The sequence below is a fragment of the Cyclopterus lumpus genome, chromosome 11 (genome assembly GCF_009769545.1).
Source record: "Cyclopterus lumpus isolate fCycLum1 chromosome 11, fCycLum1.pri, whole genome shotgun sequence".
Lineage (NCBI taxonomy): Eukaryota > Metazoa > Chordata > Actinopteri > Perciformes > Cyclopteridae > Cyclopterus > Cyclopterus lumpus.
The window spans coordinates 7,859,716-7,886,652 of NC_046976.1; the positions used below are offsets into that span (position 1 = coordinate 7,859,716).

A 26,937-nucleotide genomic window follows, 5' to 3' on the forward strand; every position below is an offset into this window, starting at 1 on the left:
ATACATCATAATATGTCATTATGATAACATGGACAATAGGCATGTATTGTGCTTTTTTCTTTTTCTCTTTCTCAGAAAAAATAAGAAAGTATAGCAACAGAACATAAACACTTTGGAGCAAATACAGAATCAACTTTAAAGTAATATTCTTTTATATATGTTTTTTTTTAATTAACTTTAATGAATGTATTACATTGCATGTAGTTACATTACATATATACATAGCCGTGTTGATATGGGTGACATTCATTCTCTGGTCTAGTGCCAAATTCTAGGACATATACGTGCGGTACAGTGTTTCCTCTCAAATCCAAACCCTGCCTATGGCTTTGATCCTAACAAACACATTTCATATTTATGTAAAGACATTTTATTATTTGTCATACTGCAAGAAGGCCAGCACTGGATTAGGTCTGATTCTAGAGGGAACACATATTGCAAAAATAATTTCTTCAAAGTACGTAGGACTAATAGGTAGGTATTGCATACATCATACTTCTCTACTTTCTCTACTTTCAATGATTGGTGGAGTTTGTGTTGGGAATTGTCTGAGTGTCTAACATCAGGAGCATTTTCCAAAACTCCACTAAGACTCCTTACTTTAACAAAAAAAGTGTACATATTTAACATGTTTATTTAATCAATCAATATATAATGAATCAAAAATAACAATATCAGATAAATAAACTAAAGGTAAATATAAGGAGGAGTATGGGCCTGTAGTTGTTGAAGGTTAATATAATAATATATAATATCGTCTATATCTCTGTTGTGGCAAAGAGTTCACATTTTACAATGATGCCACTCTGACCCAGTGCATTTCAGTTGTGTTGTGGAACAGCCAATCCGGAAGTGGATGGCGACATCGGCTCGATCGGGGGATGTCAGTTTAAAAACACAGATCTGGCAACCTTAATGACAATTGCATCTTGAGCCGCGGTGGTGATCAAACGCATTATAACCCGCGGCGTTGACACACGACTCGGGACTGCTCCTCTGTCCGCTCTTAACCCGACCTCACGCATGGGAACACAGACACAGGTGAGCGCAGCTTGACCAGCGATGTCCGGCAGGTGAACGCTGCGTGACTGGAGCCGCTGAAAATGAGCGATAAAGCCGAGACGAGAGGGCCTGCGACCCGCCGGAGGAGGACGACCATCTCCAACGGGAGCAAGTGGCCCGATGCCGGGGAGAAACCCTCGCAGCCTCCGGCCAAAGCCAAAACCAAGGAGGCGTCCAGGCACGCGAGTAACAACGGGAAGGTGGACGGAGAGATGGGGACGCCGGAACAGCGACAGCTCCCCGACAGTCCCAAGAAACAGAGGAGTGTGGTGGAGGATTTCAACGAGAGACTCAGGTAACGTTCACCGAGTTTTTTTTTTTAAGACGTTGGAACGTCACGTACGCAAACTAACACACGTTAACGGTAATTGAAATGGCAGGAAGCAGTTGCGTTATGTAGACAGATGTGACTCTTTGTATTAAAACCTTCTCGCTGTGGGTTGGCTATTTGTCAGGCTGTCATTAAATCAAATGGGGCTCAAACTATATAGTTTGACTGCATACTTCTATTAAATATAGATATACGTATACATATACATATGGAATACATCTTTCATCTCTCCAACACCTTCCTTTTGAATAAAACACACTTTAGTGGTACTTGTATTTATTAGGCCCAAGCACAGAATACACTTTTAAGCTTTTTGAGTAAGAATTGTAACTGTGTCTGAGGAGTGAGCTCATGTAGAGCAGACAGAAACGTGACAGATTGGTGTCGACACGGCAAAGGTCGTCGGTATGAGGGAAAACCGACATTGTGAGAGGAGACATAATAGCCTGACCCTTAGCCTAAACATTTTATGGCAACACGCCCACTTCCACAGATAAGTCTTCGCCTTTGAATCCACCTCTACTTATTGTTGTGAGCTGCCAAGGGTCTGGCTGGTGTTTTACTCACACGTGTGCATTTAAAGAATGCTGAAATAAAGTGACTGTAATACTTTTTCCAGGAATCAATGATGCATCAATGGCTTTTGCAATCCTGTGCTGGCTGACTATACCTATCTGTCTGCACGTCCTTCTGCTGGTCTGGTCTGGCCTTGCCTTGCGTCATGGCACTCTTCGGGGAAATCCTCTACTCTTTCCTCTCTTTATATGCTCATTTCCTTCCGTACTTCACCTCAAACCTCCACTGTCTCTTCACCTCATCTTCGTTATCCACCTTTCTCTCTTTAATACTGAATTATCCCCCACCTTATCTTTCTATCCTGTTTCCTGTGTACTCAACCTCCTCTGCTTCTGCTCCATCCACTCTTCTCCTCTTACTTTGTTTTAAAGCAATTTCTCCATCTTTTGTGTAAAAGTTCTTGCCTGATAAATAGCCTCATATTTCACAATGCCCTTTGGTCTTACCATTAGACTACTGGATACATTTAATTCATTTAAAATATAGAAATCCCACAGTATGAAATACCACAAATTTCCTGACCAGGAGGCAACTATGTTACTGCAGTAATAGTAAATGCTTTACAGCCAGGGAAGTAAATGTGTCAACCAAACCAAAGATAAAAACAAACAATTAATTGACATAAATACAAAATCCTACATACTGGTTCCAGTAGTCACTAGTGACCATTAGTCCTGAGTCGGTTTGAATTATGCAGCCTCCTTGAAAAAAAAAAAAAAAAAATGTCCAATAACATTTGTAATTGTGTGTAATTTGAGGATGCAGATGGATGTTTCCTGGACAGATGTTTGAGAGTGACTAGAGTGATGTAACAAACGGTTTCATCCTTTTGGAGATAAACAGGCAGGAAAGAGTGAATGCCAAGAGCTTGATCAGCCCTAAAAAAAAAAAAGGTAATAAATGAAACTATTGACTTTGTGTTTCCATGCAGCTGTCACGTCCTCCAGGAGTCTCTCTTAAGTTCAGCCAGTGGCTACAGCAACTACAGAGGAATCCTCAACTGGTGTGTCGTCATGCTGGTGAGTCCAACGGTGCTGTGACTTACACAAACAATTCTGGGTGAAAACATGACGTGCACGTCATCAAGAGTTATTGTTCCTAACCAGTTGCATAACCCTCTCTTTGTCTTCTCACTGTCACTTGCACACAAACGCATGAATACAGTATATAAAGCTGCTAATGGCTGGAGCACATTGCACTGCAATAGTGATTTTTGGTCTCAGAAGCAGAAGTGTTCAGTACACCTCCTGAGATTTTGAGTTGGACCTGTGACGGTGACTTTTCTGCGACACATCAAATTTGTCTCTGAGAAGTCTGATAAGTTGATAAGTTGTTTTCAGGTCATCTCTCCTCCATATATGCACAGTTACTCCCTCTTGGCCCGGTTTGTCATTTGTCCCTAGTCCCTTGTTTCTAATTTCTATGACTTAGATTAGGAGGGTTTATTAGTTACATTTTAATCTCGGTGAGTTTACTTCATATGTTGAACTTTCCCTCTCACCAGAAGTGGACCTTCTGTTAGCTGTACTTGTATCGAGGGCGTTCGGGTACACCTGCAGGCGGCATGCCGAGGGTTGAAGTGACGGTTCATACGTTGATCGCACACCGCAGAGGATTATGAATATGAATACAGTGGAGGGATTTTCAATCATCCCTGAGGAGAGAGATTATTAAGTATGAAGTATCTGAAAAATGTGCAAATATAAGGTTAATGTCTTCTTTAATTTGCCCCATATCAATCAGCATTATATGGTTTAATTTAAAATCGTGGTTTTAAAATTCACATATTCTAAATATGAACGTGTCGTACATGTCTGATGGATGTTCACTGACAGTATCTTCTGCTCAAAGGAGGTAGTGTGCTTTATTGGCCAATAAAGTTGTTTTTCATACTGAGATTCTAAAGTAGAACATTAACCCAAAAAATTAATCTTCTTGCACGGACAATTTTATTTATAGCTCGGAAAAAAAAAATCAGTGTGCATCCCAGTTTATGCTTTCAAATCTTAGATAAACTGAAAAGAATAACTTGAAAGCAGCAACAAAAGCTGTCTGCTAAAACATGAGACAAAGACTCCATGTGACAAGAAAATTAATTGGCAGGAGCCCATGTTCCAACTAGCCAACAGGATCCTCTTCAGAAAAAATGACCTTTCCTTCCGGTTCCAGTTGCTGATTCAACTGTGTGTGCGTCCTCCTGCAGCTTCTCAACAGTCAGCCACTGTTAGTATTTTGACAGTGTGGAGGATACAGAAATACTGTTAGACAAATCCTGATGAAATGCATGTGTACACGTTTTTATCTGTGTGCACACATGCACATGCTTATATATAATATTTTCAATCAGGCCTTATTTTGCAATTCTGTGACAGGATTAATTCCATCTTTGAAAATGTGTCTGTGACGAACGCGTCCTCTACTTTTTGGTCACTTGGGACGGCATCGCTCCGTTCAGGCGGTTTTAGGAAGCCTTCAAGATTAGACTAAGAGTGTGAAGTGGAAGCACAAAGTGTGCGTGTGTGCGTGTGTGTGTGTGTGTGTGTGTGTATACATTTAGAAGCTTAGTTGTTTGTCCTAAATAATCAGGACCGTCGGCTAAATGCTGCTGGACCACATGTTTCTACAGATGAGACATTAGTAGACGTGTTGGTTTACTTCAATGTTAAAAGCAAAGTGTTTTGAAATATCACTCATTCAATAAATTCACAGCCTTAAAATATAAGCGGTTGGCAAAATACTACATATTTTTAAATCCATAAGTTCCCTTTTTTGAAACCGCTAAACTTCTTTTAAATTCTCGGAAAGTGCTCGTGAAGTAAGTGTTCATGTTTGTTTTTGAGATCTGAATATTCTTGTTGAACGTGACTTTCTCCAGTTGTTTGGAGGATGAATACATTTCAAGGTCTGAAGCTCTCAAAAACAAGACGCATACACAATGATAAGAAGATTAAGATTGGTGCTAAGACTATTCTGTGCTCGTGAACCAACAAAGACATTTCAGCTGGTTTATATCATTGTTCCCTCCGATGTACAGCCAAGCAGACCTTCAATGGCCACAAGGAGCCAGCTGCTTATTTTTTTTTTTTTTATATCACACTCCCATCAGTTTCCGGCACCAAGGAGGTTAACAGACATGCGTGTCAGTGACTCGTTAGTGTTGATGTTCTTTCGACCATGTTAGGAATATGAATACATATTATATATACATATACAATACGTGTCCCCAAAGGTCTTTGCTGTGTGTTGAAGGGAAACATTTAACAGAAGACCTCGGCCAAAGCAAAAGGTTTTCTGATTGAGTCTTTGTTGACCAGTTCTCTCAGCTTGGCTCATTGCTTTGTATGTCAGGGTCCTAAAGTTCAGCCGACCCCAGCAGCTCTTCCTATTTTTAAACGTACCAAATCTGATACGTGTCTCCTATCCACGATGACACCGGGATACAGCTTAGACAAGTTCATGACTGAAACTCTATCGTCAGATTTCATCTGTGTCACACAGTATCAAGATTATTGTTTGAAACATATTGAAGAAGGTAATATGAGTTGCGTCTATTGTGAATATTCTATTACTTGGATTTTATTTGAGAAAAATAGCCGTTTTGTTGTTGAAACTTTAAAAAAAGAAAAATATTCTAACAGCTTATCAGTGTTTTATTACTGAGGAAATTGTAAATGATGATAAAGAGAAGCAGCTAAGAAAATGTGTACATTTTCTTAGCTGTAAATATTCAGATATTTGGGTGCTAAAAGGTTTGATTCAACAAAGTTGAACAAGTTTTTGTTCATCCAACAAGATAACATTTTGTATTACTGACCATAAGACGGATAACAGATTGCAGAAAAAAACTTCCTAACTGTAATAACAGCTGGACACAACTGGTTATTTAACCAGGCAGCCTGGTCTCAGTTAAAATCCCTCCTACTGAAGTGTCTTTGAGCAAGACACAGAATCCCGCCATCTCCCAAGGTGTTGCTCTGTATCTGACTTTGCACGCTGACCTCTCTCTGGTCAGGGTCAAGAGAGGACTGAATAATTGTGAGGGGGAAAAAAAATCAGATTTTGCAATAATTTCTTGAAATGCTCTGGAAAGGCCTCTTTCCCAAGAGCCGTGTTCTACATGACGGTGCTCTGCTGTCTGTGTTGAAGGTTACTAAAGCAAAGGTTACTGGTTTGGACAAAAGACATAGTTGAATCAAATCCACATTGCTGCAGGGTCTTGGCAGGCGAACGGGCCGAGGGGCAGCATGGAACACATAACCACCCCTGCGTGACCTTATCGTGTGTCCTCATTCTCCTAACCGTCTCTCTAACTGAACATGCCACATAAATGATCTTATGTATAAGATAATGTATACACGCTATGCACATACACGTATACATGTTGGCTGCGTTGAGTGGGTGGTTATTTATAATCTCAGAAAGCTCCGATAACTGATGGCGGAGTTCAAGCTGGACTCAGACCTTGAACTTTAACACATAATATAATGATAAACCTGTTTTCTTGACACATTTAACAGAGTGAGCAGAAGCGGGGTGTGACGGTTATCGCGGCGTTGCTTAATTTGGGTACGAAACGGATCTTATCTCGGCAGTCGTTTACACTCATCAAGATATCGCCATGCAACTTTGTACTGCTCTTTGTTGCCCTTTCTGTAAATTGCTTTGCATATTTAAAAAAAAGTGTTAAACGGCTTTCACGCAGGACAGATACGTGTCTGTCTTTTGTATGCACTGATTCTTCAACTGGCACAGTTGCTTTTGAATGAAAACCTGTTTGTGTTCTTGTTTTGAATAATTACTCGCTCACCACGCATGAACAAACCCATGGTAATCTGCAGAGTTTATGAGCCAGATTTATAGCCGGGGGGGGGGGGCGTAAATATTGTTGTGTAAACAGTTGATTCTTGTTGATATTGTGAACTATGCTCATTAGTGCCTGTTGCTCTCTTTCAGGGGCTGAGTAATACACGCCTCTTCTTAGAGAACATTATAAAGTGAGTATGTGCCGACACACACACACACACACACACACACCATTATATACACAAGCAGGCGCTGTTGCGACTCACTGCCATGTGGTTATACAACCCACCGTGACGCCCTCATCCTCCACCTCATCACAGCCCCCTAGTTTATTATTCCATTCCATTAATGTGTCACTTTTCTTTCAAAATCAATAGAAACAGGAGCTGGATGTGATCACACATCGAAAGTACATCCAACAGCACATGTCCTGAGGGCTTTGTTTGTTTGTCTCTAAATAATTGAGACATTAGTAAGTGCCAGCACGGTGTGTCCAGGTGTAGTTTGAAAAATGATAAATATCTCCTTAAATTAGATATAAAACAGTTTCTATCTTGGCTGACGTTCCTCTGGGTTTCAATCATTTTATTATCCAATTGTCATCGATCACGCTGTTGTTGTGAGCACACCAAACCTTTAACTGAACCAATGTTAAACTATACCTCACGTAACCATTTCAGCCTCATATCTGCACACAAAAGCGTTTCTAAATGATGGGATCAATAATGTCACTTCTCTCTACTCTAGGTATGGCATCTTGGTGGACCCGATCCAAGTCGTCTCTCTCTTCTTGAAGGACCCCTATAGCTGGCCATCAGCTTGCCTCATCATTGGTACGGAGCATTTACTCTGCTGCCTCCAAAGTCGTGTGCACAGCTGTTGAATGACTCGCAGCCGTTTGTCCCTCTGTGACCTCAGGGTTGAAACGAGGGAGGACTCTGTGCAGGAAACATCAGTCTGCATCACTGTAACACAAAGTGTTGTTGTTGACCGTAAAAAAACATGTGTTACAGCCTCGCCAGGTCCCTAATGGTGGATCTGATGGAGCTTGTTGGAGCAGATTTACAAGCCAGATGCTCAGTGATGGCATGCAGAAGCATTATTGGCATGAGTTCCTGTCCTGAATATTCCAGCACAGCTATTATTGGTTATTTACCCAAAGAAGGGGGACTCCTGACGGCTTTATCAATGCCGTAAAACAAGTTATTACAAATTGCACAAATTGTCCTCCGCAGCTGGGCACTTGCCTACAGGGTATCGTTAGAACAATCAATCTGAATAATATAGATTGCTATTTAGAGAAAAAACTGGACCAATATCGTACCTGAAACTTTCCATCATGTTTGACAAAATCGGTGTTTGACAAAATCGGTGTTTGACAAAATCGGTGTTTGACAAAATCGGTATTCACCACCGGTTACCACTTCCTCCGTCTCTGTGTTAAATGGTGTTACACTGAGGAATACAATGCAGTCCACCTCCCACTGTGGTTCACTCTGATGAGTCTGGTTTGTCTCTCCTGTGTTACAGTGTCCAATGTGTTCATCTTAGCAGCCTTGTACACAGAGAGGCGTCTGGCTGTGGTGAGTTATCACAATGATCTGCATACATTTTGCATCCTATTGTGGGCACTGCAAATGTTGCAAATATTCCCTGAAACTTTTTAGCTTCACCTTTTTGTTTGGATTCCAAAGACCTGACGTTTGAAATTATAACTTTGTGTAGGGATTTTAGCAAACACATTGCTGAGCTGTTTAATGAACTGTAAAAAAAGTTGAGGTTTGTATTAATAAATGTATCATTGAGGCCTGAAAGAGGCACTTCACACACCTAACTGAGGAAAAACAAACGTGCTTGTTAACTTTTCCTAAATGTGCTCTTCTCATGATTCTGAGATGAGATTTTTTTAAAGTGTGTCCCCAGAAAAAAGTTTGGGAAACACTAATCTAAAACAACCTAACCGATTTTAATTTGTAAAAATCCCATTAGATCTCGTGTTGCAGAGCATATCAACAGTCAGATCAAATGTTTCACTGTGACTCTTTTCTGTTTTCTTTGTATCATTCCCAGGGTACCATTTCCAAAATGACGGGACTGATTCTTCATATTTTTAACCTGACATCCCTGTTGATCTTCCCTGCAGCCATTGTACTCACAGTGACCTCCGTGACCCCAGGTACATACACAATATATACATGTTTACAGTGTATTTTTTATGAGACGTACATAAATAATTTTGAATAAGAATTAATGCTTGTGTGTATGGTAATACTCGTACAATAGTAACATCGATCCGTTTTATTAATTAAAACTAATAGTATTAATTGCATTTTAAATCATTACTAATGTTAAAATAAAAATGTAACTATTTAGCTTTTAAACAGTTTTAGCTTAGTTCCAATCGATGTACACCCACACACCAGAGTGCTCCTTTCATCTATCATTTATGGCTCTTAGTCAATGACCCTTTGTGTGTGTGTGTGTGTGTGTGTGTGTGTGTGTGTGTGTCAGTGGGTGGTGTGCTCGCGTTAGGAATCTACACGGTGCTGTTTCTCAAGCTGTACTCCTACCAAGACACCAACAGGTGGTGTCGAGAAATTAGAGAAGCAAAAGCCATGAGACTAACACGATCATACTCATGTAAGAATTACACACACACACACACACACACACACACACACACACACACACACACACAAAGTGTTGAAGACAAGTTATCTAGAGTGTGAGTAGGCACACGTGTAGAATACAGCAGAGGGCTCTTGAGCTTAAGAGCAGACTAACAGTCAAACTAAAACAAGGAATTTGATTGAAACACACAAATGTCATTGCACACTAGGATTATATAGATTTTTTTTCTTTTTTTTTAGTACTATACAGCTACTCCCATCTAGTGGTAACAAGACAAACTGCAGCTTTTGGCTAACTCACAGAGACAAAGATTAAAGCTGTGTGTGTTTTGAAACCATTATAATCCTAAACGCTACGTGACGACTGTAACTCCTCCCTGTAGGAGCTGAAGTACACACAGCACACACAGACATCCTTGAAATCCAACATGCTGATTGTCTGTTGTTTTTATAAAGTCATTTTATGGGTTGTTGTCAAACCACTTGGGTATGGTAGTCAATGAAGTGTGTGTGTGTGTTTTTCAGGTCCGTCCGTGGCACAATCGAATGGTTCAGCAGTTCATCCTCCTGTCTCCTATCCGGGCAACCTCACGCACAGAGGTAACCATGATGTCTACGTGGCCATAAACTGCACAGTTTTAAATACAATTATGATAAACCATCTTAAATTAAGATTTTGTTTTTATTTATTGTGTTGTCTTTAGACATGTACTACTTTGTCTTCGCTCCAACGCTCTGCTACGAGCTGAACTTCCCGCGGTCACCTCGGATACGCAAAAGGTTCCTGATGAGAAGACTTTTTGAAATGGTGAGAGGGGAAACACAAACGCACAATAGTTGTGTACGCTCCTGGTGTCAACGGAGGTTTTGGAAACCGAAAAGGGATAATGCCTGTTTTTAATTTTGGCTCGCTCTTTCTTGTAGCTTTTCTTCATGCAGCTGTTGGTGGGATTGATACAGCAGGTATGTTCAAGGATTCAAGGTTTTTATTTGCCATTTGTGCGTAGACCAACAGTCCAGACACATTGGAATTCTTGTGCAGGGCTCTCCGAGTCAACAGTTTAGGAAATAAAAACACACTATAATAAGAAAGAAAAATATAAAAAGCCCTATACAGAAGGTGGTAATATGTACACTTTTAGATACAGTTTTTAAAACAAGTTCTCAACAAGGAGAGGGCAAATGTTAAATAACTAATAAATAGGCTAGTACTGAGTGCTGTTCCTGGATTGTGAAATGAGGGGAAAAGGGAGAGTTATATGTTGAACATTAACGCAACATAAATCACGAACAAGCACTCAGAATACACTCCAGTCAGCGCACACACAGGAAGTCATGGAAATATTTGTCTATTTAAATCTGTTTTCACAACTCAAACAATGCAAGGCAATTTTCATTTGTGTCTTCCAGTGGATGGTTCCCACCATACAGAACTCAATGAAACCATTCCAGGTGCGTACGCACACACACACGCACACGCACACGCACACACACACACTTCTAAACTGGGATCTCGGGAGAGCAAGCGATCGTAGTGTGTTTTGTCGTTGGGCAAACAGTCAATAAAAAAAGTTGTCATTATGTCTCTTACAGGAAATGGACTTTTCTAGGATGGTAGAGCGCCTCCTAAAGTTAGCTGTGAGTATCATGAGATTCTGTAGTTACACTGGACACACATTGTATCCTGCCATAACCCAATAATGCAAAAAGAAAAAAACGACTTATACCACTCAATCTTGCAAATTGAACTATGTCTCCCTTTGTCGTTACTGTCTCATGTATTAACTAGATGGTAGGTAGCAACATTGTAACCACAGTGTGACCATAACAACACCTCCCATGACCTTCCTCCTACTCCTCCTCCTCTACCAGGTGCCTAACCATCTGATATGGTTAATATTCTTCTATTGGTTTTTCCACTCTTCTATGAACTTTGTGGCAGAGCTGCTGCAGTTTGGAGACAGAGAGTTCTACAAAGACTGGTGGTGAGTTGAAGAAACATACACTGTGAACGCCTGTGAAGAAACACCGCGACACGTTTAACATGCTGAGTCGGCCCCATTTAACAAGTGGGCTTAGCTCGTATATATTTTTAGCTGCGATCCCCTGAAATGTAAGAGGATCAGGTGTCACATAGGAATGAAAGTGTATTCATTCAAAATGCATAGTCATTGAAAACCAATTATCTTGACGTCAAATTCTCAAACTGTGCAATTTTTTTCTCCTTTCAGGAACTCTGAGTCCGTCACATATTTCTGGTCCAACTGGAATATCCCAGTTCACAAGTGGTGTCTGAGGTGAGCGCCAAACTTATTGATTCAGCATTGAAACCGTCTTTGGCTTCATGCTCTCTTTGCCATTTATTTGGGGGTGTTTTCTGGCAGATCTTTGCGATCAGTGTATTTTGTCGAGTGCCTGATGGCGTCTCTTTGCGTGTTATAGACACTTCTACAAGCCCGTGTTGAGGAAGGGAGTCAACAAGTTTCTGGCTCAAATCGGAATCTTCCTGATGTCTGCCTTCTTCCACGAGGTAAAGTCTACATATCTGCTAGCTCGGCCTCGACCTGTGCTGTTTTTATTTGTTGTCTGTACATGAAATGGACGGTTGTTAGCTGACACTTGTGAGGTGCTGGCTTCCAGATAGATGACTAAATCTGTCAAATTGTGCCAAAATAAAAAGAATGAAAATGAGTCATGAGTGTGCAGCTTTTACATATTTAAATACCTTTTTTTTAGAGAAAGTTCTGTGTCTGATATATGGTATTTCTGTCCTCAGTACCTGGTGAGTATTCCTCTGAAGATGTTTCGACTGTGGGCCTTTATGGGAATGATGGCTCAGGTGAGAAGCACTGAACCCTCCTCCATCTCTATCGCTCCTCTGCTGGAGGCCAACACACTCTGACCTCTGAACTTTAATCTCCTCAGGTTCCTCTGGCTTGGTTTGTGGGTCGTTTCCTGAACGGAAACTATGGCAACGCTGCCGTGTGGATCTCGCTCATCATCGGCCAGCCTGTCGCTGTGTTGATGTACGTCCATGACTACTATGTCATTCATCATGGGAGCACAACATAGTACCGGACATGTTGTAAACACGCACAGCAGCCTGCGGGACAACTCCATGGGTGAATGTAGAGCATGTTAAGGGGGCTTAATAGAACGCCCTGTTGATGTGAACCTGTGAGGGGAAAGCAGCAACAGCAGGAACATATTTGACTTCTTGATTTTTGCACTAAAGAGAGATGAACCATAGTATGCCAGGAAATTATTCCAACAACAAGAGAAGTGTTTGCTTCCAAGCAGCGTTCCACTTTAGTTGCGAAGATATACTTTTGTAGTCGGCCTCATGTATTCACTCTGAATATCTGCATCTAGCATCGGACTTTTTCAACTACCGGTAATCCTGGGCCCAAAGGGAGACGGCGGTTGGATTTCTGTTATTGGAATTAAAAAAGTCTGTTTGGTTGATTAAGATTAGGGGGCATTTCTTGAACTTTGAAAGCACTTTGGTGCATTCAAAAGTGGAAACTCTGCTTGTAACCAAGCATTCCTCGAGTTTTGGAAAATGTGTGCACATTTGTGAACTACTGCCAAGCGAGCACAGGCCAGATGAGGATCCTGCTACCACCGGGCTGCTATGAAAACGTTGTTTCCATTTCAGTGGTTGAGAAGTCACTTCTTTCTTGTATCCAAAGGCAACAGAGGAATGATGAACCGATTGATGCAGTGCAGTAGTCGAGTAGTACAGACAAGGACTTGTTAAACAAGAAACTGATGGAAGAGATGTTAAAAAGTGAAGTAGGAACTGTAAAAGGAAATTTATGTGTACAGTCGTGGACCTCCAGGCTGCCTCTCCTCTTCCGTCTCCAGACAGCATCAATGCGAGCCCTTAGTCCCAGTACATGCTCCGGGTGTGTTATTTGTTCTTGCACTTTTTTCTGTTGCATTTGACTTATCAGATGGTTAATATTATACTTGTATCATTGTATTTGTCGCTTACAACTGTCTTTATTTATGTTGTGCCAAATTATGATTTATTTTAAATTAATGATTTAATGCATTAGTTGATTTATGTTTGAACCAATGAATGTTTTTGCACTTTAAAGAAATGCATGGTGTTGACTAAAGCAATAGATTAGTATGTATATATACATATATATATTTTTTTTCAATCATGCAAAGAAGATGTTTTGTTGAAATAATGTGGATGTTTTGTGATTTGCTTTGTTATCGTATCAGTTTGGCCTAATTTTTGTTTTGTTTTTTCAAAAGTAAAACAGCAGCTGCAGTGGTAATAATGACTTTCAAACAGACTTTTTATGCCACCGTTTCTTTCATTATTTAAATTGTAAAGACTATTTCTTGGTTTGACTTGATTTAAAAGCCAATAAGGATATTGCCATATAGAAGTTAGATATTGTGTTATTTTACTTGTTTGTATTTTGAACTGCTTTTCAAATGCACAGTGACAGTTGACCATGATAAATCTGAGCCTTTCTTTGCAAGATTTGTCTTATTTGCTTTCCTTATTGATCACCTTTCGTAGTATTTTTTTATTTTTTCATGAAAACAAGATGCTATTTTGGAGAGCCTTATTCAAGGATAAACATTGTCACCGTATTCATATTTCAGCACACAAATGGCAGCTTTAATATGTTAGTGTAACCCACTTTTATCAAGATTTGACCCAGTATAAAACCAGTGTGAACTTTATAAACTAAGCAGCGGTGAGTGCGTGACATTTGTTCAAACCTCTTTCTTTCTTTTTTAATAGTGAACATCTGAGGATTATTCCAGAATCTGCATTTTACTGAAGCACTATAACAAACGACCATACTGGCAAAATGCATGTTTCAGTACATTTTCTTTTGATTTGGGTGGGAAAAATAAAACACTAAAATTAGTAGGTATAAGAAAATACTGGACACAATCAATAGTGAACAGAACTCAAATCTAAATGTACAACAAATCATTTGTATGAATCTCCTGTGAAAAATAAATTTACTCATTTAAGTTTTTTATTTTTATTTCTGTCTTACTGCGTCATGTTGTCGTGAGATTTCTTTAAAAAATCAAATATAAAGTGTCGACCTCTGGAGTTTACCATGAGCAACTCCCAGTTCTGTTGTGTTTTTGGAGCACTTGTGTATAAAATGCTGAAGATGCATCTTTAAGTTGAACTGTGTTTAGTAGCTTTTTAATGATTGTGATGCAACATAGTTAAATGAATGTATTACTGATCTGTTCATACTGTACACAGAAATCCAAAGTGAAACAACGATTATTTGTTTTGGGCACGCCAAATAATTTTTACAGCCTTTCACTTGAAATTAAGTGTGTCATTTGATAAAGATTATTTATGTATGACGAATGGACTCTGAGCCTTCATTTTGTGAGCGGTGAACAGTGGCGTATCCTGAATGTTCTGCTTAGGGTCTTTTCCAGCGCCTGTGTGTGGCATCATCTTTAAACCATTACAGTCACCACTGAAAACTTTGAGGACAGACGAGTGCATAAAAAAAACTTTATTGTGCAAAGAGCAACACAAGACGGCACTCAAAACTCATAGATTCAAAATGACAACGTTCATCATATTAATACACACAGAAAATCGTATCGTGAAACTCCACATCAGGTCCGATGGAGCGGTGCAGGAAGAGAATCTCTACTGCTGCAAGAAACACACACACAAACGAGTTAAACAAAGACAGAAAGTTGACAGGAATACCCATCAGTCATTGCGCCCCACTGGAGAACAGGCATAGGGCTGTGATAGCCAAAAATTACACTGCCCGTATGTAGCGGTCAGCGCTAATGTTAGCGGCCGGACCTAGAAACTAGAGTTGTGTTCTGGAGACGTCGCTGTTTACGAAGGATTGCAGAGTTTAAAGGTTAGGGTTAGGGTTCATGGTCCCGGGAGGAGACCACCGGATTTATTTATTTCAATAAATATCCTATATTTTATTTCAATAGGGTTAGCGTAAAGAAATTCCACAGTAGGCATTGGAGGTGTTAACGTTCATCTTTTGTATAACTTGATCATTATATTCAATTTATATTATAAGTGAATGAGAATTGAGAAATACTAACAACTTTTTAGTAAAAAGAGTTTATTTGTGTAAGTTCAACATGAATAACTTATATTTTGCCTTTGTGTGTTTACATGCATTCGGTTGATAGAACTTTTTCCAAATACAAAAGATTCATAATCTTTTACACACTTTATTCTGCTTTCAAGCCATCATTTTCCACACCGCATGTATTAGCTCACAATGGACTGAATTGAGAATTTATGTTGAATCGTGACCCCAAGAATAGAAATTTAATGTAATCATGAGAAATGAAAAGATTCATTCCCCTGTTAATTGTGTGGTTGTGTGTGTGTGTGTGTGTGTGTGTGTCTAGTTTCACCTTTGCTTTCTGGTTCTGGACAGGCAGGTAGAGTTTAAACTCAGCTGGGAGCTCGTCCTCCGCGTACAGTCTGTCTGAGAAATACACTCTCCTTATTCGACAGTTAGCGTGGATCTGAGAGGAAAACATTTCAGCAATTAGCATCGGAAATGAGGCGCTACAGTCACACAAGTGCACCCGGGGAGAGCTGGTTTGGAGTCCGTCTCCGTGCACTCACCTGTACACGCAGCGTCTCGATGTAATTGGTTCCATAGGCCCTCCTGGTGAAGTCTGACAGGTTGAACTGAATCTGGTTCCAGCCATCATCCAGCCTCATAGGCATGGTGCAGATAAACGGCTTCACTCGTGTCGTGCTTTGATAGTTACTCGCCCGAAACCGCCGGCGAACATTTTTATCATCTAACACCTAAATGTTTTTTTTTTGTTGTTTTAAAAGGTGGGGAGAAAGCATGAGTGACTGCAAGGAACAAACCCAAACATACGCATCACACATGTGTTTGTTCTGACACCAAGTCACCAAGCCGTCTGTATCTGCAGGCCTTCCCTACCTGGACTTCAAAGGTGAAATACTTCTTGAGGTTTTTGATGATCATAACGAGAAAAGGGAGCTTGATGCCCAAAGTCTTCTTGGGGTCTGCGGGACATGTTATATACGTGGTGCTGCAGGGAGCAGATGAAATAGAAAAACAAGGGAGATGAATGAGGGGGACGAGTGCTTCAGTGGGTTGACCTGAGCTGAAGAATCTGTTCAACATAAACTCACCTGACGTTTGTCCCCTCCACCTCCAACACCAGTGAGTGGATGTCATTGTCTGTGATTCTCTTGATGTGACCATTCCTCACCTGTGAGCACACAGAAGCACCATGAGGTTAATATGGAGAATGTATTTGAAGTTTTCTGTGGATCCTTATTGGACCAGGCTTACAGGGGGTCAGCACACAAATAGACCAAAGTCAACCATTATTGGGTCAATCATCCCAAAACCTTCAGGATATGTACTCAGAGTAATTGAAACATACTAAAGTTGCATTAGAGGGCGATACAAATGCAACAAATGGGCGCGGCGTAACACAAATCAAATAAATCTGATTTTTTTTGCCTGGAAGGATATGTTTAATGTAAATGCTGAACCACGTATGTGAAACTATTTTTAAAATCCCCCAATATAGTGCTTTATATGCAATAAAGCACTCTATTGGCCATGAATTAATGATTGTCCAAACATCACCAAACTTGCTGTATATCTTTGATTAAGCCATTGAAACATATGACCAAATGACAATAAATATGACTGGCAGGAAGTTGAGTGTGCAATTTGTGAAAAGCTGCATACATCGTCATGATTGTTCTTCTGTCACTTCTTCTTGAGACAGAATTAAACCAGCTGAGGTGACTTTGCTCAGCTTTTAAAAGCCTGAAACCCACTCGCTCCTTCCTGTGGCTTTGGGATTGAGCTGATTACTCCTGTTGATTGAAAAAAAGGGCTTGAACCCAGAATGCCTGCCTGCTGCTTTTATGTTATATGTATAGTATATGTAAAGTACAGTATTGGCTTCTAAAATCCGATGAAGTCGGTGAATAGTAGCAAAACCTTTTACATGTTGTTGTCTTGTGTTGTCTCGAGCTGCAAACGAGCTGATAAATACCCCAGTTACTTTGTTACCTGTTGCTTGGCAACAACGCCCTTTCGGCCAACCTTGTGCCTTGCTTGTTTAACAGTCAGAAAAAAGGGGAGTTAATATATAATATAATAAGAACTTTCAAGTTTAATGGGCGCCAAAAGTTGCTAAAAATCCATCCAGATCAATACTGTTGCTTTGAATCATTAACGTTAGGTTACTGCGTTTGGCTTCAAACGATAATAACTAAAAGAGGGAGTTCATTTATTTAGCCTTTCTGCTGAAGCAGATTAACCCCACTTATCAACATGTCACGGGGAGCTTCATGCTAAACGTAACACAGCCTCCAGAGCACAGCACAGTAGAGGTTGTAGTTGTAGATTTAGCCTCGGCGCAGCTAAAGCTAACGCAGCTAACCTAACGTTAGCTAACTATATAGCTACTCTATAAACGCTACTCGGGGCGTAGTGCGAACAGCTGCTCACCTTTTTATCCCATATCTGTAGTGGTTTGCTGCCGATGCTGTATAAAATAGACAAGAATCCGCTTTGAAAAGTATTTTTAAACATCTTCTCAGCGCTTAGTTCACACTCGTGTTGCGCATGTGTAATAGTCTAACGTTACTAGCTAAAACAGTTGCTGAGCTAACGAGCGTTACGTTTGTTTACAGCTTTGGTTTCCGTTCCCATCGCTACTGGTTCCGTGTGGTACGTAAACAAACCCTTCCGATGCCGGAAATGAAAACGTTTTGGTTGAATATAAATCAGACGTGTTGTGTATTTTTATATTCACACATATATGTATATATATATATATATATATATATATATATATATATATAATAATATGTATACATATATATACATTTATTAAATATATAAATGTATATATATAAATATATAAATGTATATAAATATATATATATATATATATGTATATGTATACATAATATTTATACATATACATTTATATATTTAATAAATATATAAATGTATATGTATAAATATATAAACGTATATATGTATAAATATTATTCATACATATATATATATATATATACATTTATTAAACATATAAATGTATATATATGTATAACTATATAAATGTATATATATAACCATATATACATATATATATAGTTATATATATACACATTTATATATTTCTACATATATATCCATCCATCCATCCATTTTCAATACCGCTTATCCTCATTAGGGTCGCGGGGGCGCTGGAGCCTATCCCAGCTGACATAGGGCGAAGGCAGGGGACACCCTGGACAGGCCGCCAGTCCATCGAGGACACATGTAGGGACATACAACCATTCACTCTCACATTCACACCTATGGGCAATTTAGAGATCAATTAACCTGCAGCATGTCTTTGGACTGTGGGAGGAAGCCGGAGAGCCCGGAGAGAACCCACGCTGCCACGGGGAGAACATGCAAACTCCACACAGAAGGACCGCTAAATTTATTAAATGTATATATATATATATATATATATATATATATATATATATATATATATATATATATATATATGTCTACATATTATATATATATATATATATATATATATATATATATATATATATATATAAAGCAGACATTAAATCCCACGTTTGCATAATGCAATATGACAGCTTTGCTTCATTTGACCCTCACTGGCTGGTAAAGGCCTGCAACTTTCAAACTCTTTTTGGAACACATGCTTTCTGTTAAAAGCCAAAGCAAAGAAAACCAAGCAATGTTACTTTAACCATTTTTTCTCAGACTCTGGAAAGTGCCGCCAGACCCAAAGAAAATATTTGCTGTCCACTAGCGAATTTACTTTTATATGTTGAATTGTTGGTGTACCACACTAAAGTGTCAAGTGGGACATCCCCCTCTCTTACTCGAGCACTTTGAACACGCTGGGCAGGGACAGTTAATCTGACAATAGTTTCAAATAATTTAACAGGAGCTTTGCAACAGACATCACCAGTAAGTCCCTTTTTAGTTTCATATGAACTGATGAGGAATTAATTCACTAGTATTCAGGTCAGCTGTGTGCTGAACAGTTTGTTTGACCTTTTGACATGCACTGTACACAGTTGACACACATGCACGTGGACGCACCCACATACACTTTGGAGTGGTGGCCATCTCTCTAGTTGTTTATGTCTATGTGCTTTATGAAGTGCTGCTCCAAATAGTATAACTCTGTTAAAATAAATGCAAAAGACCTCTTTCCCCTCTCTCCCTCTGCCATTGCTCTATTCCTAGAACTGTCTGTGTAAATTTAATTAAACAGTTTCACAGGCTGGCAGCTTTGTAAAAACATGTACAGAAACTCCCTTCTCTAATTGAGTCAGGTATTTATATGGAGACAAACACAGGTGGTGAAGAACCTTTACCCCCCTTCAGACCCTTTCAATCTGGGACCACCCTGGAGACAGCTTTTAATAAACTTATTGAAAACCTACTCTCCCCAAGATAGTGTTCATTTTTGTAATTTTTTATTTTGTATACGTGACTTACTCAACTGTTATTTCCAATCCAACCAGCAGATTTGCCTTTATTGTATATACACTGTATACCGGCTTTAACCCACCTTCTCACTTAATTTGACTGTTTTTCTGATTTTTTTGACTGTCTATTTGGACACTCTCACCCTCCACATCTGGAGAGGTGAAGGAAGATGAAAATAGAAGGAATGTACAGGAGAGGAAGACTACTGCATTCTTTTTTCTATATTGTGTTTAATCCAGGGGGTGACATGAGAAAGAGACAGTAAGCGGTCCAGCTGCCTGCTCGAGCAATCGTCCCGCCCAGAGGGGTTCACGTCTACTCACTCTCTTCTGTCTACTACAGCTATAGAGAACACAGGGAGACAGAAGAAGAACAGCAACTCTCTGACTTTATCATAGGAATATAAACATTGACACTTTCAGAAGATTTGTCTGGATCTACTGGACAAGGGATGTTTCACTCTCTTTGTCTCCTCTGAAGGTATGTTTCAGAAAAGTATTTTCTAACCTGTTTAGTTTGAGTTTTTACAAAAGTCAATTAAAATGCTGCTTTTTAGCTCATTCTATATTTAGGATTGGATGCCTTGAACCATAAAGGCTGCATTGTGATGATGATTGGAGGAAACAAGATCTGCTAATCAAAGCAGTGCTTATAGGTTAACAGAAAACAGAAGCTTTCATTTATTAAAGATTACATGAAGAGAATTGTATTGTTCGGTCTCTAACCGTTGGGATTTATTGATTTAAGGTTAAAGCAAGTTTTGGAGACTTGTTACTTGAGTTTTATATGATCTTAGCTCTTAAAAGCAGAGTACATGTGCACATATCTTGTTTTGGATGTGAGCATAACATGTAGAAGAAATGGCTGAATCAGAAACAGATAGTGGGTCTGACTTTTTCTGTCCTTTAATTCAGGCCCTCAGCCATGTTTTATCCGAGTGTCTGTCTGATGATGAACAGTGGAAAGCCCTTCTTTGGCAGGACGTGTTAACAGGAGCTCATCCATCTCTGGTATTTATAAGGAAAGGAAAGACATTTGTGGGTGTCTGTCAAATAATACCGTAAACAGGGAAATCCATTTGGTGATCGACCTTGTTTTATGTGCAAGAAGTTACCAAGTCTGGATTGAAAGTGGGGAAAAGAAAACTCTGGTGTCAAACTTGAAATTGTATTAAAACCATCATTTACAGTAAACTCATGTATGACCTCAAGGGAAGCAACATAAAAAACCAAGCTGGATGAACCTAACTTTGTGTCTATGAAATAAACACACAAGGAAAAGAAGAGCAAACAAAGTGGTGAGGGGAGACTCTGCTCCTATAGCTGGTTCAAAGTTCATGCTCAGCCTTGTAAAGGATAGTTTCACTAAATGATCAAACCACTATTTCTAAGGTCAACAGATCCATCTTGATGACAAATGAGCAAACTGCTGATGAAGACCAAGTAACAAGCATGAAAGCCCCAAAAATGTTTTTGGAATTATGATGGCTTTGTGAAACTACTGTACAACTCATTTGAGCGTTGAACCTTGATAGTTACAGAACACATTTACAGACGCACTGTCAACATATCTGCCTTCTTATTAGCTTCCCTCTTCAGATGCACGTTTTATTTTACAACAGTTTATCTCTCCTCACGACTTCCAAGTCAAACCAGAGTTCCTTTAACATTCGTGGTCTATTGTTAGCTTATTGTTTAGGTGCATTCCCCGTAAACCTATGCACGTTAAGGACTTTAAATTCTCCCCTCTCTTAAACCGGATGTATCAAATGTGTGTGACTCATTCAAGACAAACATATATCTTCACACGTGTGTTAACATGCGTCTTAAATAGCAGCACGCAGTGACATGGTTCCTATCAATATTGTCCACCGTGTTTGACACACATGGTCACTACTTAACTTTGTTGAAAGTGTCACATCCTTTTAGAGCGCGTATGAAGATGGATTCACACGTCTCTACAGCGCGAGAGGACGGTGTTTATAAGGCGAGGATTTCTGAAGTCTCTCCCTGGATTAACTCCTGCTGATGTTGACCACTTTTCATCTCTAGGGGTCATTACTCTTTCTTTTAGTTTGTAGTACGCGTGTGTCTGATCACCAAGCTGAAATATGTTGAGATGTTTTAAGCCAATGAGAGCACATTTCATCACTTTAGACCTAAGCTGTCTATTTATAATACAATGCGACGGACTCAAATATATAAGATTGAGGCATCTTTCTCTTCCACTACAATACAATATGGGAGTTCCTTTCATAAGTTTAAATTCCTGCTGGTAGATGGTTATAAGTAGACAGCAACTGCACGTTTGGAAACAATCCTAACGTGCTTTTAGCCTCCAAACAAATGAGTCTGGGAGATTAATACAGTTTATACTTTCACTATACAAAGACACAAATGATGTAAAAGTAATTTCTTTGCTACAATGACTTATCTTAATGACAATTGAGAAAAGCTAATATTGACATCAAAGGAATTCAACTCAGTAAACACAACACAACATTGACCTGTATGCAGATGATGTATTACTATTCTTACCAAAACTTCCCATTATTGTTTCTCAGTGAAAACAGGAGCCTCCTCCTCCTCACAGAAAGTGTTTCTTACACACACACACTTCTCCATACCTATATGAACAGAACATTGTTTGTCAAAACAATCTCAACCCTTTGTTTCTGAGCTTACATCTTTGTTATGTTGAGGTCAGCACTTTAAGGGACTTCTCATCCATGTTGGCTTAAAAGTCAGGCATTTCATTTTTATTTTTTTTATTTGCACAATTCAAACAATAAAATCACAACAGAGATAAATGAATATCACAGTGCAGGAAGAGACACAACGCTAACTGGGCTTATTTCTTTTTGTTGTGCACACAACTAATATATTGTGTTGTCTTTTCTTCTCCCGCCACTCAGAACCCAAACCTGTCATTCCTTCATCCTTTCCAATCAATGGAGAGCCTTCTTAGCAACATCAGCTCCACCTCCACCACTGAGCCCATCTTGCCCCTCTTGACCCCTGACCCAACTAACTGCAGCGCCTGGGACCAGCGGTGGGGGGCACCTTACCTGCATCGGTTAGCCCACCTGGATGTGCAGCTGTACCACGACTTCTACGTTGTGTGGGTTTCTCTCATGGTAAGAAACAATACCAGTTAGTAGGAGAAGGGATCATGTTTGGCCACTTTCCAACACACATCAATTTAATGAATTTAATGAATATTATCACTTTTAAAAGTTCAAATGTAATATACACAACCAACAAGATTTATGGAAGTAAACAAGGTTTAAAAAAAATTAAATAATAATAGCTACGTTAAACAAGGATAATATGACTTTATGTAGGTTTAAAGTATAACAACCATGGCCGGACAGTATGAAATCCAAAGTTGTATTCAAAGTATTCCATTTCTCCATGCTGCAGGTGTGTAACTGTCTGATGCTGGTGGTCGGTGTGGTCCTCAACAGTCTGGCTCTTTATGTCTTCTGTGGGGCCTCGACCTCAGCCTCTGTAGTTTACACTATAAACCTGGCCGTGGCGGATCTGCTGGTGGCGCTGTCGCTGCCCGCTCGCATTGCTCTGTACCACAGTGGAGGGAGCTGTGTGGCCTGCTCCTACGTTCACACCTTCAGCTACTTTGTCAACATGTACTGTAGCATACTGTTTCTGACCAGGTGAGTTGAATCCCTCCGTCATTCAACTAAACCATCAGCAAATCATTTAACCTCTTCTTTTCTCTGTGACTTGCCTTCCACCCCTCCTCTATCAGTATCTGCATAGATCGATACCTCGCTGTCGTCCATGCCTCCAGTACTCTCCATCGATGCAGGAGCCCGGGAACAGCCAGGTGTGTCAGCGCCACAGTTTGGTTCATCGCTGTTGTGGTCACCTACTCTTTCCAGGTGAGGACGCGTGCACTACAAACACAACACAACAGATAGATCGTCAAACTGGGGATTAAACAAAATACATAGTCATTCTAAAAGGAATACAGGAGAAAGAGCGCCTTTAGACTTGATGTGTTGGGATCTCTCTCCTGCTCTCTGCAGAGCACAGCGTTGGAGTTCAACTCCTCCTGTGTGCTCCTCCCGGCCCTCTTCTACCTCACCATCCTGGAGTTCCTGCTTCCCCTGTTGGCCGTGGTGGGCTTCACCCTACGGGTGGCCTGTTTTCTCTCCTCCAGCCATGGCCTGATGCCCCAGCAGAGCAGGAGGAGGAGGGCACGTGCTGTCAGACTGCTGGCCACCGTCCTGGTGGTCTTCACCATCTGCTTCACGCCGTTCCACGTCCGGCAGGTGCTGGTTTTCTTCCGGGTCAACGTCAGAGGGGAGGGGCTAGGACGGGAGGCGGGGCACATACTCGCCTATCACGTCACAGTCACCCTGAGCAGCCTGAACAGCTGCCTGGATCCAGTGGTTTACTGCTTTGTGACGGACAGCTTCAAGAAAGTGTGGAGGAAAAGGAGGGGAGCAAGGGAGGGGGACGGGGAGGCGGGGCACACAAGTGGGGGAGAAGGGGAGAGGAATTCAGTGAATAAATGCCCGGGTACGGCCCTGGCGATAGCTCACAGCGTGGCCACACTCACTCTCACAAGCTCTCCCCTCTCTGCTGTCAACATGGAACATTCCACCTAAAGACAGGTGACCCCCTCAACACCTGTGAGTGTAACAGTCCAGAGACAAAGACTCACCTAGAGTGATCTATAAAGAGATATAGAGAGAGATGAGCTTGTCCTGTTAGAGAGACCACATGCTTCATGAAACTGTGAAAACAATAACCTTGAGACAGGATTAAAAAATATTGAAAGATCTAGACTTACAGTTCAGTCTGCCAACTCATGTGGAGTGGATTATTACGAAACTATAGACTAGAGTATGTAAAATGTGGCCTCACTATATGAGCTACACCTGTGAAATCAAATGCAATCTTAGTCACACATTTCAACAAATCTCCATTATCACATCATGTACTTTATTGCATTAGATTGTACAGGTTGTAGTGAGAAGTGTTGACTAATGAAGTACACTAGCTCACACATTTTGTGTTCTTTTGTATTTTTTAAGTTTTGTATTTTGAAAAATTATAAATATTTAGGACATAGGACTGTTATTAAAGCCACGCCATGTAACCATAAAACTATCCTCCCATATTTCCTGCCTGTATCTTCACTGTACCCTGTAAAGGCCCACATGCAAAAGTGGTATTTAGTTTCAACCAAGTAATGTGGCCAATTTCTGACCTTTTTAAATTCTCAAAAACTCTCAATTATGTGCTGTCTTATAATTTCTCTAACTATGTTCGGCCAGTGTTGCTGTTTAAAGACAAAGCGAAGGTTAAAAACATTTATTAAAGAAATGACGTCAACGACATTAAAATGTGGAGTGATGGAATGAAAGCGTTAGAGAGCAAAACAATGGGTCATAGTCAAAACATGAAATAAGCTCGAAGCAAAGCTCTCTTCAGAAGTATAAACATGTGTAACAGTTAGTTCCACAAGTACACAGTGAAGCTCTCTTTGTTTATCATTTTACAAGTGTCTAAATGGAATGGTGCCGCCAGCCGCACACAGAAAACATACATCTCTTAAACACTGACTTTAAAGGGAATTATGAAAAACAAACCACTAATTGAGTTTCAACAAATGTCTCGTTTCATATTTCTGACATTTTGGATGACAGGGTCAGGTAAGGTTTGCAGGAACATACAACAAATGTACTTAATAACGAGCTTGTTGTGCTGTTTTAGAAAGTTATAGCTGGACTGAGTTTTTTTCAAAATAATTTTTCCATTTGTGTACATTTGGGAAGGCACTGAACAGAACCAAAGGAATAAAAACAACAACATGGTGAATTTACACTGATTTGATTTAATCACTGTCAACCACATCCTCACACCCGTTCCATTCTCCAAACCACTTATCCTGTTCATGGTCGGCTGGAGCCGATCCCAGCTGACACTGGGCGAAGGCAGAGGCAGGGTTCACCCTGACAGGTCGCCAGTCCATCACGGGGCACATATAGGGACAAACAACTATTCACGCCTACGGGCAATTTAGAGTCCAATTAACCTAAGCTGCATGTCTTTGGACTGTAAGAGGAAGCCGAAGAACCCACGGGGAGAACATGCAAACTCCAAATTGAGGGACCGCATGGGAACTCTGCCCCCTCTTGCTGGGAGGTGGCAGTGCTAGCCACTAGACCACCGTGCAGCGCCTCACAACCACTGGTTGTTCTTTTGTTTTCTTACTAATTTACTAACATTTCTCTTGTTTACGTTTCCACCATTTTCTCATTTGTTGATGAATGTAAAATTATTTTACATTTTTCAACCTACGTAAACAACATAGTATTTTGCTGCTGTTCCATCTATACAGAGCTCATCTGATTTGTTCCACCAGAGGACAGTGTCTCACCACAGCACCGTCTCATTGGGATAATATGTAACGGTGAATTGAATGAAAACACTGTGTATGCTGTTTTTAGATATTTTGCAATGAAATCCAAAATGGAGCAAAAAACATAAATATTGTCCTTGACTCAAAACGTGAGATTCTTTATGAAGTTTTATCCATATTATAACCCAACATGAATTTCAGCTGCAGTGATTTTAACTGAGATGTATTAAATATATATGGAAAAGGCTCATGTTTTTAAATATTACATATTAGAGAAGCGCTGTTCAGTCATGGTAGCAATATAAGTCATTAAAGTTAATGTTATTTCCTCTTAATCCCACTAAAGGGGCAGTAGGTCATTACAGTTCACTTAACAGGATGTTCTGGCACTGTAATGTTATACCTCTGCATAAGTACATCACACACACACACACACACACACAGACACACACACACACACACGGTCCTGCGTCACATGAGTCTTGACAAGACATACAGACACACACACAAGTTTCAGGTTCCTTCTCTGGTGTCTCCGTATGGAAAGAGAGAAGCTTTGACGATGAGTGTATGAGAAAACTGATTGTGCAGGAACAAAGTG

At 40.1% G+C, this 26,937-nt stretch overlaps 3 protein-coding genes across 5 annotated transcripts; 2 read left to right on the forward strand and 1 right to left on the reverse strand.

Annotated features, from left to right (window-relative positions):
* The first annotated feature begins 871 nt into the window (after nt 1–871).
* dgat1a (diacylglycerol O-acyltransferase 1a) lies at nt 872–14,426 on the forward strand. The gene is made up of 17 exons (XM_034544473.1): nt 872–1,357; nt 2,901–2,988; nt 6,923–6,963; nt 7,520–7,605; nt 8,303–8,355; nt 8,843–8,948; nt 9,284–9,412; nt 9,928–10,002; nt 10,107–10,210; nt 10,327–10,365; nt 10,813–10,854; nt 10,996–11,040; nt 11,275–11,387; nt 11,634–11,699; nt 11,845–11,932; nt 12,179–12,241; nt 12,328–14,426. The coding sequence occupies exons 1-17, from the start codon at nt 1,104–1,106 to the stop codon at nt 12,472–12,474; spliced, it is 1,539 nt and encodes a 512-aa protein (XP_034400364.1). The 5' UTR covers nt 872–1,103; the 3' UTR covers nt 12,475–14,426.
* A 483-nt stretch (nt 14,427–14,909) lies between these two features.
* On the reverse strand, nt 14,910–18,128 carry cfap20 (cilia and flagella associated protein 20). 3 transcript variants are annotated; one of them, XM_034545101.1, is made up of 6 exons: nt 17,916–18,128; nt 16,574–16,653; nt 16,359–16,470; nt 16,028–16,216; nt 15,811–15,924; nt 14,910–15,067 (listed from the first exon to the last, which is right to left on the reverse strand). In XM_034545101.1, the coding sequence occupies exons 1-6, from the start codon at nt 17,997–17,999 to the stop codon at nt 15,065–15,067; spliced, it is 582 nt and encodes a 193-aa protein (XP_034400992.1). In that variant the 5' UTR covers nt 18,000–18,128; the 3' UTR covers nt 14,910–15,064. The 3 variants fall into 3 exon arrangements, with proteins under 3 accessions (XP_034400992.1, XP_034400991.1, XP_034400990.1); XM_034545100.1 differs by having other exon boundaries at nt 14,910–15,070; XM_034545099.1 differs by lacking the exon at nt 14,910–15,067 and having other exon boundaries at nt 15,081–15,924.
* Nucleotides 18,129–22,893: 4,765 nt separating this feature from the next.
* Nucleotides 22,894–24,576, forward strand: LOC117739157 (G-protein coupled receptor 20). The gene is made up of 4 exons (XM_034545455.1): nt 22,894–23,079; nt 23,366–23,616; nt 23,712–23,844; nt 23,992–24,576. The coding sequence occupies exons 1-4, from the start codon at nt 22,894–22,896 to the stop codon at nt 24,574–24,576; spliced, it is 1,155 nt and encodes a 384-aa protein (XP_034401346.1).
* The last annotated feature ends 2,361 nt before the right edge of the window (nt 24,577–26,937 follow it).